Source organism: Dendropsophus ebraccatus, chromosome 1 (genome assembly GCF_027789765.1).
Source record: "Dendropsophus ebraccatus isolate aDenEbr1 chromosome 1, aDenEbr1.pat, whole genome shotgun sequence".
Taxonomy (NCBI): Eukaryota; Metazoa; Chordata; class Amphibia; order Anura; family Hylidae; genus Dendropsophus; species Dendropsophus ebraccatus.
This window is the reverse complement of record NC_091454.1, coordinates 56,639,174-56,655,124: the sequence shown is the minus strand read 5'-3', so window position 1 is coordinate 56,655,124 and position 15,951 is coordinate 56,639,174. Positions and strand designations below refer to the sequence as shown.

General features: G+C 41.9%; 1 protein-coding gene across 4 annotated transcripts in view; it reads right to left on the bottom strand.

Annotated features, from left to right (window-relative positions):
- Window positions 1-596: 596 nt before the first annotated feature.
- The window catches only part of LOC138774017 (uncharacterized WD repeat-containing protein alr2800-like), a 34,000-nt gene continuing 18,645 nt past the window's right edge, over window positions 597-15,951 (bottom strand). For 3 of the 4 annotated variants that reach the window (XM_069954559.1, XM_069954567.1, XM_069954564.1), the window contains 10 exons: window positions 15,258-15,348; window positions 13,898-14,098; window positions 8,729-8,870; window positions 7,839-7,929; window positions 6,812-6,906; window positions 4,997-5,151; window positions 2,735-2,918; window positions 2,273-2,385; window positions 1,298-1,391; window positions 597-1,211 (listed from right to left, as the gene is read on the bottom strand). In XM_069954559.1, the coding sequence (XP_069810660.1) occupies window positions 1,128-1,211; window positions 1,298-1,391; window positions 2,273-2,385; window positions 2,735-2,918; window positions 4,997-5,151; window positions 6,812-6,906; window positions 7,839-7,929; window positions 8,729-8,870; window positions 13,898-14,098; window positions 15,258-15,348 (1,250 nt within the window). In that variant the 3' untranslated portion in view covers window positions 597-1,127. Of the gene's footprint in view, window positions 1,212-1,297; window positions 1,392-2,272; window positions 2,386-2,734; window positions 2,919-3,069; window positions 3,166-4,996; window positions 5,152-6,811; window positions 6,907-7,838; window positions 7,930-8,728; window positions 8,871-13,897; window positions 14,099-15,257; window positions 15,349-15,951 lie in introns of those variants that run through there. The other variant, XM_069954571.1, reaches the window with a different exon arrangement.

Genomic DNA, 15,951 nt, shown 5'->3' with positions numbered 1-15,951 from the left:
ATTTTGAGCGTTTAATTGACCCCACAAATGTGATGCTCCAGAAACACAATCTGCTCAAAGGAAGGTCAGTTTTGTAGCTTCTGTAACGAGCTAGACTGTTTTCAGATGTGTGAACATGATTGCACAAGGGTTTTCTAATCATCAATTAGCCTTCTGAGCCAATGAGCAAACACATTGTACCATTAGAACACTGGAGTGATAGTTGCTGGAAATGGGCCTCTATACACCTATGTAGATATTGCACCAAAAACCAGACATTTGCAGCTAGAATAGTCATTTACCACATTAGCAGTCTATAAAGTGTATTTGTTTAAAGTTAGGACTAGTTTAAAGTTATCTTCATTGAAAAGAACAGTGCTTTTCCTTCAAAAATAAGGACATTTCAATGTGACCCCAAACTTTTGAACGGTAGTATATATATATATATATATATATATATATATATATATATATATATATAAATTTAATAATAATATTGACAAAACAAGGCTTTGCAACTGTATACACTTAATGCACATTTGTTTTATTAATAGTACACAAATGAAAAATTAATTGTAATATAACAAAAAGTTTTTTTTTTTTTTCAAATAGCCATTGTTTGTATGATAACTATTTATCAGGTGTCCATCATTTAAAGTGTGTCAAATCTGTTTCCTAGTTTTCTGAAAAGGCATATTCTGATTCCTGTACCTATTCTGTACCAAAATAATACTGTAGCAGAAACACTTAATACCATGGGCCTAATATTATATTTGCTATCTAATAACTGCTTATGTTGTCCATAACACAAGGCACAGAACAACTTTCATTTTTTTACTTTTTATGGTTTAAAGAGGATTTCACATTTGTTTATTGATCTAAATATCTGTATTCTTTCTGTGATAACTTTGGAGAATCCAGCTGTCAGTTTCTTCCTGAATATTTAGGAGTACAAAATGAACATCACAATACAGAGGTCTTAGAAAAGATGTTCCAAAACTTTTTCTTGAGATTTTATATACTAAAACAGACAGGTTAGGAGAGGCCACAGGTCAGAGCCCCCATGGGAAATTTCTTTGGGAAATGAGGTCAGTTTTTCTGTTCTTTAGATTTATTCTGGATAATAATATCATAACAATGGTTCACAATTAAGCTTTACTGCCATATTGGTTGTTTGCCTTGTAGTAGGCCTTCCACAGCCTTACCGTCCTATCCCATGAAACTGAAGCATACTAAAAAGAGAGAGACAGGTATTAACATTCATTTTCCTTGCTTGGGGCTCTTTAAACCAGATGAAATGTATCAATGATCTAAGTACCTGCTTAATCTCTGGAATATGCACTATGCAGCGGATTACATCAGTGTGCCCTACATTGCATTGCACCTGAAGAAGAGTGTCTGGATCATAAACCCTGGAAGGTACAAAATTGTATATGTACAGAAATAGTCACACATGACCAAGTAAACATAGTAAAGCAAATATATGAAGTCTGTTGTTTTCACATCTCAGTACATTGTAACAGACATGGTATATTGGTCAGTAGGCGAATAACAGATGTATGTCCAAAAGACAAAAAAGGTGTAAATTTTTCCATTATAGTTTTTCTTTATGTTGGTTCCAATCCCGGTTTTGGTTAAAATACTGACAGTCCTAAGTGTCAGAAGCAGATGCAGTGAATGGAAGAGGTCCTAAACTATTTGAATCATCATTATCTATAGTGGTTACAGTCAGCAGTTGGACAATCCCTAATGTTGACAAATGCTTGGGGTATAGGACACACCCATCCTCCGTCCTTAAGGGGGTAATATTAAAGAAAAAAAATATATATAAAAAAATGCCAGGCTTAGGAATGTGGTAAAACAAACAAATAAACAATCAACCTATATGTACACAGAGCTCTGGTCCCTATGCGCAGCCCTTGTTATTTTTGAGGTTTGTACACGCAGTTGCACATGCAGCCAATCAGTGGCTGAGTGGGCAGCTGCATGTGCTGACCTTGAACACAGGAAATGCTGCACTCCAAGACCAGAGCGCTGTGACCTGTCACTTAAAATCCCTTTAGTAGTACCCATGGTGGCATTCTACCCTACTGATCCATTGTATCAACCCTGGTCACACAGTGTGGATCCCAGTTCACAGATTTATGGCGTGTCCTAGAGACTGGCAAGGCAATAGCACTGTGCAGCTCTGATCTAATGTAAGTAGAATTGGATTTTAAGATCACCTAAATTTATAAGAAATTCTAGGTGGTTAGGACAAACATTGTAATATCTGCTACCTTATATATGTTACCTTATAGTGTCGTGTACCCCAGCAGCAATGCACCCATTGATTTGATCAATACAAATACACATGATCACTCCCTTTGTGTGCAGGATCCTCTCACACTGTGCACCCTCTTCACTCTGAAGATGGTAAAGATGGTGGTTAGAGATACGGTAGAATGGTTGATAGGTGGATGAGAAACTAAATAGCCTTTAATATGCAATGAAGAGAATAAAAACACAAATTATACAGTATGTACTTGAATCTATACAGTGTGTATGCTTTGAGCTGACCTTCTCCACTGGAAGTAACAGGACATCCACTGTAAATAAAAATATTTTCTACTAAATATACATCTAAGAGTTGGATCAATCTTTTTGAGTCATCTATAACATGCCAAGTTAGGGGCAGCATGACATAGTGGATAGTTATGTTTTTGCACAAGTGAGATGTTTATTTTATGTTAATGTAAATTTTATTGTATCCTACCCATATTCGTATGGTCCCATCCTCAGAGCCTGTAATCCACTTGTCTCTAAGGTTATGCCAAACAACTGAGGTGACTTCCGCCTCATGCCCCCTCAGAATATTCACAAGGATCATCTCAGAACTCACTGCTCCAAACTGGCGGATATAAATATTTCCATCGCTAGAAGAATAAGCAAACTCCTTCCTAGAACATATCACACAAAACAGGTTAGAAGTTTTCATCGCTAAATTATTTTTACATCTATAGTATAGGAAATAAAAAGCTGATCAGTCGGGATCCAACCAATAGGGCCCCTATGATCACAATAACCGGATAAAATGTGCCCCAGAATTACCTAAGAACACTACTCCTCTATCCACTTCAGGAGCTGTATTCTATGTTAAGGAGGCATGCTTGATAAAGACCTTTGTGGGTTGAAACGTTGCATTTCCTGTACCAGATGTAAATAAAGCTTGGAGTTCAGTGTTACCAATAGTTAAATAGTCTAAACAGGTCATACTAGCACTCTCATATGCATAAAAGACAGTGACTTCTGTCCTCTGTAGACTTGGGACAGACAGAGGAGAGGTCGCGTGGGAAGCAGTGGGACCTCAATCGTGCTGGAAAATGGAAATAATGCTGCGTTGTGGATATGTGATCAGCTTAGGTGAATATGCACACAAGCTGTTCTGACCGGGGTGGCAAAAAAGCCAAAAAGTAAACAATTGAAAAATGTCTAGAGTGTTGTACTCTTTCTAGCATAAAAGTATGTTAAATATGTCTTACACCTTGTGAACCAGAATTAATATACACCTCGAATGGGTCGTAAATTAACTGATACATTCCCCGAATTATCTCTCTAATCTCTATAGTGTTGTCGTCCAGCTTTCTCAGAGTCACAAAAGGCAACACTACATAGACACATGGGGGAATTTACCACATAAATATGCAAATTTGGAATTCAGTAGTCGGGAAAAGCTGAGGAACAACCTTTCTGGAGAAACAAAGGTATAAACATTCGGGGAGATTTATCAAACATGGTGTAAAGTGAAACTGGCTCAGATTTCAACTTTCATTCTTCACAGACTCTTTGGAAAATGAAAGGTGGAATCTGATTGGTTGCTAGGGGCAACTGAGCCAGTTTCACTTTACACCATGTTTGATAAATCTCCCCTGCATATGCTACATACATAGATATAGCATGAAAGCAGCACTGAGAATACTACATGTACAGCATAGGCTATGTTCACACAATTTATCAAACATGGTGTAAAGTGAAACTGGCTCAGTTGCCCCTAGCAACCAATCAGATTCCACCTTTCATTCATCACAGACTCTTTGTAAAATGAAAGGTGGAATCTGATTGGTTGCTAGGGGCAACTGAGCAAGCTTCATGTTACAGCATGTTTAATAAATCTCCCCCAATGTCTTTTGAGCTCCGTTTAAAATGACGTCCGTTATTTTGAGGCTAAAATAATGGATGTAATTTAGCTGTCTGGCCTTCCTTTAGTGCAATGACTGGTGTTTGAACATTATTCTAGTTTGGAATTACAAATTGGACTTTGGGTGCGGCTTAATTGAAAAGTCCTTTGAATTTAATAGTAAAAACGGAGAAAGAACGGTGACAAAAGACAAATTGTGCGTGAACTACTAATAAAAACGTCCGCTGTTTGCAAAAGATGTCTGAAAATAATGATCATGTTCATAATTTTTACGTCCACGGCAAAAACGGCCATTATTCAATACACTGTGCATTAGACGTCCGTCTTCCCATTGACTTCAATGCATTGCCTTTGCAGTCAGTTAAATCGCGGCAAAAACGGCCGTTATTTTAAATATGAAAATCGGCCGCTTTTTCTCTATTTTTGACGCTGTGTGAACATAGCCATAAATAGTAATAATAGTTTAATAATTTGTCTTGTTTTAGGCTTTGTAGAGTACAAACTACATAGAGCATTTTACTATTTTCTGCTTCTTGTGAAAATATCATTTTGTAGCATGCATCTAACTCTGATCAATAGGTTACCGCAGCCAAATTGTGTCATCCTCTCTTAATAATAATTATTTATCTCCATTTCATTATTCTGTTTATTTACTTTGGCTATTATATCTGGCTATACACACATCTTATCAGAAGTGCCCAATATCATACCATACAAAAGTAGATCTCACACCATGAATGGTCATCCTTGGATTTTCAGATTGCAACATCGGGTTAAGGAACGTATCAGCCAGTATAATGTTACTATTATTTTAATCAGAAATATATACTATAAGTTTACCTCTTTGGACAAAAACACATGTCCATGATGACGCCATCACACGCTGTTTCTCTTTGTTCGTTCCAGTGATCCATCTCTGGTCTTGAGAATGACTCAATGAGGGTGCATGTAAGTAGATCCCATACACATAGTCTGCGGTCCCATCCACCACTCAGCTACTAGAAAAAGGAGGATACACATCAGCTCACATATTATCATATGCAGAAAAAGGGTTCTTCTTCTTAACCTTTCTTATCAGACTTCTGTCCTTTCAAACTTTCTTCCTAATCTGATGATTCACACTGGAAAACCGCTCAAGTCCACCTTGAGAGAGGAGATGGACTATTAGCTCACTGAAGGACCACTTTAGATGCTGTCCATAGGAATCTGTGGGGAGCGAGAGGAAGCGGGTGGGAGTGGAAGGAGAGAGACAACAGATAGACCACCGAAGCTTATAGCACGTGTTAGATCTCGCCCCAGTGCTTGATGATTCACAGCTTAAGGATAACATTACATTTCTGCCATCTGGTACATGTCAAAGTGGGATGCCAATGTATATGTACACAGACAAGCACAGGCCCCATTGACTTTAAAGGAAAAAGCATAGTGAGTTAGTATTTTAATCATTTCCAGCACATATATCTAATTACTCAAAAGAACAGAAAACAATGCTTCTAAGTACTGCTCAGTACTGATCTATAATGTCCTCCATAATGCTGCTTCTGAGGGTGTGCTATAGGAGAGCATGGTCCAGCTATTCTACAAGTAGCTCAGGGACAGCTGAAAATTAGAGATAAAGCCTGGGAAGAGTAAACCCTACTTTATGGCTATGTTCATATCTCCATAAGTATTTTAATCAGTAATTTTTTTAACCAAAATCAAGAGTGTAATTGACAGGGAAAAATTATAATGTAAACATTTGAACAGCTTAAGGGGGGCATTTATTAAGTCCGGCGTTTTTTACGCCGGACTTATAAATGCCCCCGCAGCTCCGGCGCTACGGGGATTTATGTAGAGGCGGACTGCCTCTACATAAATCCCGTGCGCGGCGGTGCGCACCGCCGAAAACCTACGCCAGCTGAGGACTGGAGTAGGTTTTCGGCGTACATTTGGGCGGAACGGATGGTAAATCGCGCGGACTCTGAGTCCGCGCCCTCCGTTCCGCCCACTACACGCCCCCTTTCCGCCCCCCTGGCGTACTCGGTGTAAAGTGCCAATTTGCGAATATTTTATTCGCAGATCATACGCAAATCGGCACTTTCCGCCGAAAATCATCCGTTCGCCGGATGATACATGTGGCCCTAAGTGTTTTTAACTCATTCCTGGTTTTGGTTTAAAAAAGACTGACCAAAAGACTGATGGAAACACTATGGGAGAGATTTATCAAACTGGTGTAAATTAGAATTGTCTTAGTTGCCCCTAGCAACCAATCAGACTCCAGTTTTCATTTTTTTAAGAACCCGTGAGAATTGAAAAGAAGAATCTACTTTACACCATCCCCCTAAGTGTGAACATGAGGCTATTAGGCTACATTCACACGTAGCAAAAGTGGCGGAATTCTTAGCTGCAGAATGCCACCAGCCTCCCAGTCATAATGAGGCTCGCGCGGCTCCTATAGACTGTCATTATGACAGGGAGGCTGGCGGCATTCCACAGCTAAGAATTCCACCACTTTTGCTATGTGTGAATGTAGCCTCAGTGCCTAAAATACCCTTCTGATCTATGAATAATTGATTATACTTTGTAAAATTTTATGTACTGAATATTTGGCATAGAAGAATCAGGTTATGACATGTAGCATAATACATCTTACAGTACTCACTGAAATATACCCACCAGATATACAGTGGAGAACCCACTTTCTTTTCCAACCACGACTAGAGCTGTGACTGCCTTCACATGACCAGCTAATACCTTCTTGCAGGTAAAACCTGATCCATACAAGAGGCAATATTACTGCACAGCAACTTAAAGAGCACACAATATAAAATATACATATTCAACACAATAATAGACACACTAGGGGGATTTATCAAACATGGTGTAAAGTGAAACTAGCTCAGTTGCCCCTAGCAACCAATCAGATTCCACCTTTCATTTTCCAAAGGGTCTGTGAGGAATGAAAAGTGGAATCTGATTGGTTGCTAGGGGCAACTGAGACAGTTTCACTTTACACCATGTTTGATAAATCTCCCCCAATGTTTAAGAATAGAAAAGTGGAACGAAACATCTAGTCAATATCTAATTTGGTAAACTATGGGTCCTTTTACACACAGAGATATCTGACCAATTTATCTGACATGTTTTTGAAACCAAAGCCAGGAATAGATTTGAGAAGAGATGAAATCTCAGTCTTTCCTTTATGACCTGTTCTCTGTGGATAAGCTGTTCCTGGCTTTGGCTTCAGATAAATTGGTCAGATATCTGTGTGTGTAAAAGGACCTTATGTTGATAGTGTAATGACACTACTCTACACAATATTATAGCAGCGACATCTCCGATATTGTCATCTATTTGTCACTTACATTGTCCAGACTCACAGGAGGATGAATCCAGGCACTATGTTATTTACTATGTTTCTACAAACATTAAATTTTGTTGGCCGAAAAAGACTATTGGCCCATCTTGTCCACCCTTACATTATTTTCTTTTTGTTTTTTTGTTTTTGTTTTTGCCTTTTTCTTTTTTGTTTATCCCAGACTGGTTTACATTCACTGTAGATTTACCTACCATATCTGCTGAAACTGTGTTCCAAACATCTACTACTCTTTACCACTCAGCATTCGGCAGTTTTATTAAACCTCTTGACAGTTCGTATTTGGCTTATATGTTACAACCAGAGGATTTTTAGTATAATCCTTACCTGCTAGATGCTTATTTATTAGCCCACCACTTTTTTCTAAGTTTAGAGAATTCTCTGTCATTGCAAACTGAGGTAACAAAGTTTCATCTTCCTGCAGAAATAAGGGACAATGTTTTACTGCAAAATTTAAGTGTTTCAAAGCAACTGCCTATATTGTTATATCATATATATATCATAGATTTGTTATAGTATATGTTGTATATACAGTATTGTGTTATTGTTATTTTATATATTAAATTCACTTCAGTTGGAGATGGGCTGCAGTAACCCAGTACGGCCACTACTAAATATATAGAGCGGTCAGATATTGATGGTCTATCCTAAAGGTAGAACTATAAATTAAAAAGTAAAAGATTAATACTGAACACCATGTTTAGGCTGCTGTGTCTGTAGGTAGCAGGCCAGGAGAACCCTCAGATTACCGTATGATGAGAACCCAATTAAAGCAAATGTACCACTAGGTACATGGCTTTGTTTTTTTTTACATAAATAGACCAGCGCGGGGGTGTCCTTTTTTTTAACTGCCACCCAGTTCCCAGGCAGAGCGTTGGTCTACTCCCAAGCACTGGCCGGGCATGAAGCACTGGAGGTGGGCCCGCAGACCTTAAGTGAGATGAAACCCCCTTCCCCCTGTGACGCGGCTCCATTAGAATCAATGGAGCAGCGTCAAAGAGGGGAGATCGCCACACTGGAGGACAGCGGGCTTCAGTGCTTTATGCCCAGCCAGTGCTCGGAAGTAGACCAACGCTCTGCGTGGGAACTGGGTGGCAGTTAAAAAAAAGGACTGTGCCACTGCCATCCCCATGCCAGTCTATTCATGTTAAAATGTCATAGCAATGTACCTAGTGTTACATTTGCTTTAAATAAGGGTAAAGAAGGGGGTGAAATACCTCCATTAGATGCTGTTCATCATCCAAAGAGAAACTTCCTTCTTGAAATGGACCTGAGATGGAATCATCAAACTCCCACAGGTAAATGTCCCCACTTTCTGTAGCCATAACCAACATATCCATTTCATTACTAAACAATGACCTAAGAAATATAGCAGGTTATTTAGTCAGATCACTCAGTTTTATATAGCCATACAATTCCTGGGCAAAAAAACATTGCCCATTCCTGGCTTTGGCTTCAAATCTTTGGCAGATATCTGTCAGATAATTTTTCTGTGTAAATGGACCCTTATCCTGCACAATATTATTAAAGCAGCTATTATCTTCTTCCTCTCACCCCATTTGCATCTGATATGTGATTTAGTCTATATGTACATGAATGAGTATACAAGGAGAAGGGATTCCAATACAGAAGTAGGAATGATAACATTTAGAGATGAGCGAACCGGATTCGGGTTCGAGTCGATCCGAACCTGAACGTTCGGTATTTGATTAGCTGGAGCTGCTGAAGTTGGATAAAGCTCTAAGGTTGTCTGGAAAACATGGATACAGCCAATGACTATATCCAGGGCCGGCCTTAGGGTAAATGGCGCCCTGTGCAAAACCTTTCTTTCGGCGCCCCCCCCCCCCCCCCCCCCCCGACACCTTTAAAGTAACATAAAGCTTCCTGCCCTCCAGACAACACCCATCACCCGACCCCCCCTGCCATGCACACAACTACCCACGCCAAACACACAACTACCTTACCCCTCAGCCATACACACAACTACTCTGCCCCCCAGCCATAAATGCAACTACCCCTCCGCCATTCACACATCTACCCCCTCCAGCCATACACACAATCACCACCCCCAGCCCCCAAACAACTACCACCCTCAGCTCCCCAAACTACCACCCCAGCCCCCCACACAGCTACCCACAAATACACACAGACACACACAGTACATGCAGACACACACATAAGCCTCCACGCCAAGGGTCTATTCATACAAGGGCAGGTACACTAAGGTTTTTTTTGCAGTGGAAATGAAACTTAAAGGGAAACAATCAACCCAATTGGGCTGATATGGTTCCCAAGAGCTCTGTATAAAGCTCCTGCAGCAGCCGGGGCACGTACCAGCCGCGGCTGCTGCAAAAGCTTTATACCAGAGAAAAACACGTTTTATTCTCTTGGTGCGTGACAGTCAGAGGCAGGGAGGTAGTCACCTGGGTGGCTCACCATCTGTGTCTAGTCACCACTCTCTGCCTGTCAGCACGCTCGGAGGGATGATTGACAGGCAGAGGTACGTTACTGGCCTCTCCGGCCTCCGCCCAGATGACTACCTTCCCGCTTCTGCCTGTTGTGCGCCTGGGGAATAGAACTCATTTTTCTCCAGTATAAATATTCTGCAGCAACTGCGGCCGGTATGTCCTGCGGCTGCTGCAGGAGCTTCATACAGCGCTCCTGGGAACCATATCAGCCCAGTTGGGCTAATTGGTTCTCTTTAAATGTCTTCTTCTAAGTACACACAGACACATGACAGAGAAATGTACACACACACACACACACATGACAGAGCTATGTACACACACACACACACACACACCAGAGCTATGTACACACACACAGACACATGACAGAGCTATGTACACACACACACACACACACATGACAGAGATAGGCACATCACACAGACACAGACACATGACAGAGCTATGTACACACACACACACACACATGACAGAGCTATGTACACACACAGACACACACACATGACAGAACTATGTACACACACAGACACACACACATGACAGAGCTATGTACACACACACACACACACACATGCCAGAACTATGTATACACACACACACACACGCCAGAGCTATGTACACACACACAGACACATGACAGAGCTATGTACACACACACATGACAGAGCTATGTACACACACACATGACAGAGCTATGTACACACACACACACACACACACATGACAGAGCTATGTACACACACACATGACAGAGCTATGTACACACACACATGACAGAGCTATGTACACACACACACACACACATGACAGAGCTATGTACACACACACATGACAGAGCTATGTACACACACACACACACACACACACATGACAGAGCTATGTATACACACACACACACACACATGACAGAGCTATGTACACACACACACACACATGACAGAGCTATGTACACACACACACACACACACACACATGACAGAGCTATGTACACACACAGACACACACACATGACAGAACTATGTACACACACAGACACACACACATGACAGAGCTATGTACACACACACACACACACGCCAGAACTATGTATACACACACACACACACGCCAGAGCTATGTACACACACACAGACACATGACAGAGCTATGTACACACACACATGACAGAGCTATGTACACACACACATGACAGAGCTATGTACACACACACACACACACACACACACACATGACAGAGCTATGTACACACACACATGACAGAGCTATGTACACACACACATGACAGAGCTATGTACACACACACACACACACATGACAGAGCTATGTACACACACACATGACAGAGCTATGTACACACACACACACACACATGACAGAGCTATGTATACACACACACACACATGACAGAGCTATGTACACACACACACACACATGACAGAGCTATGTACACACACACACACACACACACACATGACAGAGCTATGTACACACACACACACAGACACATGACAGAGCTATGTACACACACACACACAGACACATGACAGAGCTATGTACACACACACACACACACACACATGACAGAGCTATGTACACACACACACACACACACATGACAGAGCTATGTACACACACACACACACACACATGACAGAGCTATGTACACACACACACACACACACAGACAGACACATGACAGAGCTATGTACACACACACACACACACGACAGAGCTATGTACACACACACACACATGACAGAGCTATGTACACACACACACACACACACACATAACAGAGCTATGTACACACACACACACACACATGACAGAGCTATGTACACACACACACATGACAGAGCTATGTACACACACACACACACACATGACAGAGCTATGTACACACACACACACAGACACATGACAGAGCTATGTACACACACACACACACACACATGACAGAGCTATGTACACACACACACACACACATGACAGAGCTATGTACACACACACACACACATGACAGAGCTATGTACACACACACACACACACACATGACAGAGCTATGTACACACACACACACACACACACATGACAGAGCTATGTACACACACACACACACACGACAGAGCTATGTATACACACACACACACATGACAGAGCTATGTACACACACACACACACACATGACAGAGCTATCTATACACACACACACACATGACAGAGCTATGTACACACACACACAGACAGGCCCATCACACAGACATTCACAGACACTTACTTTTCATGCTGGCCTCGGCTCCAGGCCTGCACTTATCTCCATCTTCCTCTCCTCATGACTTTGCAGCCTGCAGGCCTTCCCCCTTACCTTCTGCACCGACTGCAGAGCTGTATAAAGGAGGGGGCAGACATCACTGCAGGGGGAGGGGGACCAGGACAGAGAAGAGGGGGCCACAGCTCTTCACTGTATCTTCTGTGGTATGTCCAGCCTGGGAGCTGCTGAGAGGGAGGGGGGGCATCCACGGAGAGTGCAGGAGGGGGAGGGGGGATGGAGCCGGTCTCTTCCCTCTGTCTGGCAGCTGCTGGAGCCTCCTCAATCCAGCAGGGGCCCTCAGCAAGCCCACCAGGCATGAAAGAGGACGGGCGGCCAGCAGGAAGGGCGCTCTAGCAGACAGGCAGCACATCTAACGTCCATAGATGTGCAGTGCAGCTCTCTGTCTACCAGAGCGCCCCCTAGCTGGCCGGGAGTGAGGCGCCCTGTGCAAGTGCACAGGTCGCACACCCCAAAGGCCGGCCCTGACTATATCCATGATTTCCACATAGCCTTAGGGCTTTATCCAAGTTCAGCAGCCACCGCTAATCAAATGCCGAACGTTCGGGTTCGGATCGACTTGAGCATGCTCGAGGTTCGCTCATCTCTAATAACATTACATCCCATATGCATGTCTTTAACCCCTTAAAGAATTTGCACCACAATTAAGTGTAAAATTCCTCTTTTACAGTATACAACAAAAATATATTGAAATCACTTATAAATGTGCCTGGATACTACTATTAGGCTGGATAGAAAGACAGTATTTTAGTCAGTATTTTTAGCCGAAACCAGGAATGGAACCAACACAGAGAAAAACTATAATGGAAAGATTTGCACCTTTGTCTAGGTTTTGGCCCCTCTTTTGGTGTTAGCTAAAAAATACTGAAAAAAAAAAAAATACCAGAACAGGATGTGTAAACCTATTCTTACATACTTGTTACGCTCCAACTCCCTGCCCACCTATTATGATGAGTAACAGGTGGATGTTCTGAGGAGGAATCAAAAGAATCCCTGGAGGCTCCATAACAAGTATGTAACAGAAATATATAACAAATATCTAACAAAAAAATGCAAATTCCCTTTTAGGATGAAGGCTAACCGATTATTTAAAGCGAATGTACCACTAGGTACATTGTGTGTTTTATAATGGCAAATCCAATATCCTTTTTTCATATTATTAGGCTATTTGCTACGTAACTTACGTAGTGCTGAAGCCTATGGAATCCCGTCTGGAGTGTATACACATAGTATACAGTCTGTCCAGGATCCCTAGCGGCGCCGCAAGAAACTGACATGAATAGCGACCGCAGAAAACTTGTCAGTGCACACGATGGAGCATGCGGCTCCGGCCGCACGCTCCATTGTGTGCAGTTGGGAATACACAGACTCATATCTATGATATCATAGCTGCTATTAACCAAACAATACAATATTTTGTGTTTTTTGAAAAATAGAACAGACCTGTTCCTCTACTATGTCGCCCTTATAATAGCACCATAGTGTATTGAATGATTCACCTTTAAAGACCTTCAGTTGATGAGGCTGGTTCACTCATATCCTATCAATATTACAACCTATAGTATAATGCATAGATATTAAACTCTTACTTTGTATATCCACAGAAAGTTTTCTGGCTGGTAGGAGGTCTCTGATTATTTAATATTATGCCTTTTCTCAGTACCCCTGCAGTCCCTGGTCGCTGAATCCTGGATTGAGGCCTCTTGATCTGCTCTGTTATTTGTTTCCGTAGGAGATATCGCAACCCCCTTCTTTCTGGTCTGGTGTCTTCCATGTTGTATGACTCTTTGCTATAGGAAGCACACTTATGATGTCAGAATACAGGACAATATATAGCATGTAAGTCACATATAAATGTATTGACCATTAATGTACATCCCTCCACTTAATGAGTACTAATTATATAATAAAATATAGTGATAATTACTAGTCTCATACATTTCTAATCTACAGACTGTTCTAGCAGTTTACTTATCTTCACAAATGCTTCACAAATTAGATATGGCAGGAGGGGGTGCTTCTTTATATGAACTCCCATGTAAAGGCTTTGGGGACCCATAGATATTAACAAAACTGTATAACATTTCCTAGTTATTATCTAATGCATAGAGTTTAGTGGAGACTTTTAAAGGAGAAGTCTGTCCAGACCTTTTTTTTTAGCAAGTGCTGGGTTTGGGTAGGATACAGGAAAAAAGGTTCTCCTACCTTACCCACTCCAGCGCTGGTGGCCACATCCTGCTGTTCTGGTCCCCAGGTCCCTGGCCGCTTCCTGATCTGAGCTGGGACCCAGGTTGTGACGTGTGAGGTCCGCTCAGCCAGTCACCGGCTAAGGTGGGACCCCACTACGCCCTCTGACTGGCCAAGCGGACCTCACACGTCACGACCCAGGTCCCCACTGAGACCAAGAGCAGCCGGGGAAAGGAGCAGTGGTATGCAGCCATTAGTGCTTGGGAAGGGGGGGTAAGAGCACTGTATTTCCTTTATCCTACCCCAACCCAGCACTTGCTAAAAAAATTGGGTCTGGCCAGACTTCTCCTTTAACTCTTTTACTTATACAAGGGTGCACCCATTTTGAAAATGACTTCTGCTTTGAAAATCTTCAGTGCAAAATTAATGGGGTGTGAAGATGAGATTAAAGGTGGACATGTATTGTACAGTCCCTTTGAACTCTCAGAATCATATTCGCAGTGGGCCCAGTGTTGTTAAAGGGGTTGTCCAGGGCTAGTAAACCACAGCTATTTCTTGCAAAAACACTGCCACACCTGTCCTCTGGTTGGACACACCCAAACTGATGACAAGAGTGGTACTGTTTCTGGAAGAAAGTAGCCATGTTTTTCGAAGTCTGGGTACCCCCTTTAAATCCTTCACTGAAGTGTTCGGAATGCCACAATAAGAGTATTCTGCAAGTTCTTAACCATTTAACATCTGACATTTCAGTGTAAAACATACCTGTATGTAAAGGGAGACAGATCATTTCTTTTCCATTTTTCCACAATGCCACTGCTGTCACCAGTGAAGAGTAGCAGTAATTTCTTTCCCGCTTGACAAATGAATTGATATAAATAATGTTAAGTGCATATACCTGGCTGTCTTCATATCTTTTATTTAGAATTAGAGAGAGTGATTGCATGCATACCCACCTGTCCATCAAGAACAGGAGGCAAGGAGCAATGGGGTGACACAATGATATACACATGATTTGCCTAAGGCTCTGCCCATGTATCATTTGTAGCTATTATTAGCTCTAACCCCTCTCTTCCCGGACAGAGAGTGCTGTATTTATGTGCCTACATCTGCCCCGCTCATTCCTTCCTGCTCCCTGCCGTCTGTCAGCCCATCCTGTTCACCCCTGTGTTGTGTTTCCCATCCTCTTCACCCCTGCTATAATGTGTCTGCACTTACACTCAGCTATACACACTGCTGCTATAATGTGCCTGCACTTACACTCAGATATACACACTGCTGCTATAATATGCCTGCACTTACACTCAGCTATACACACTGCTGCTATAATGTGCCTTCACTTACACAGAGCTATACACAAAGCTGCTATATTGTGCCTGCAGTTACACTCAGCTATACACACTGCTGTATAGAAATGTTTCTGTCACTGTCCTCCTCACTTCTCACTTTCTGATTGGTC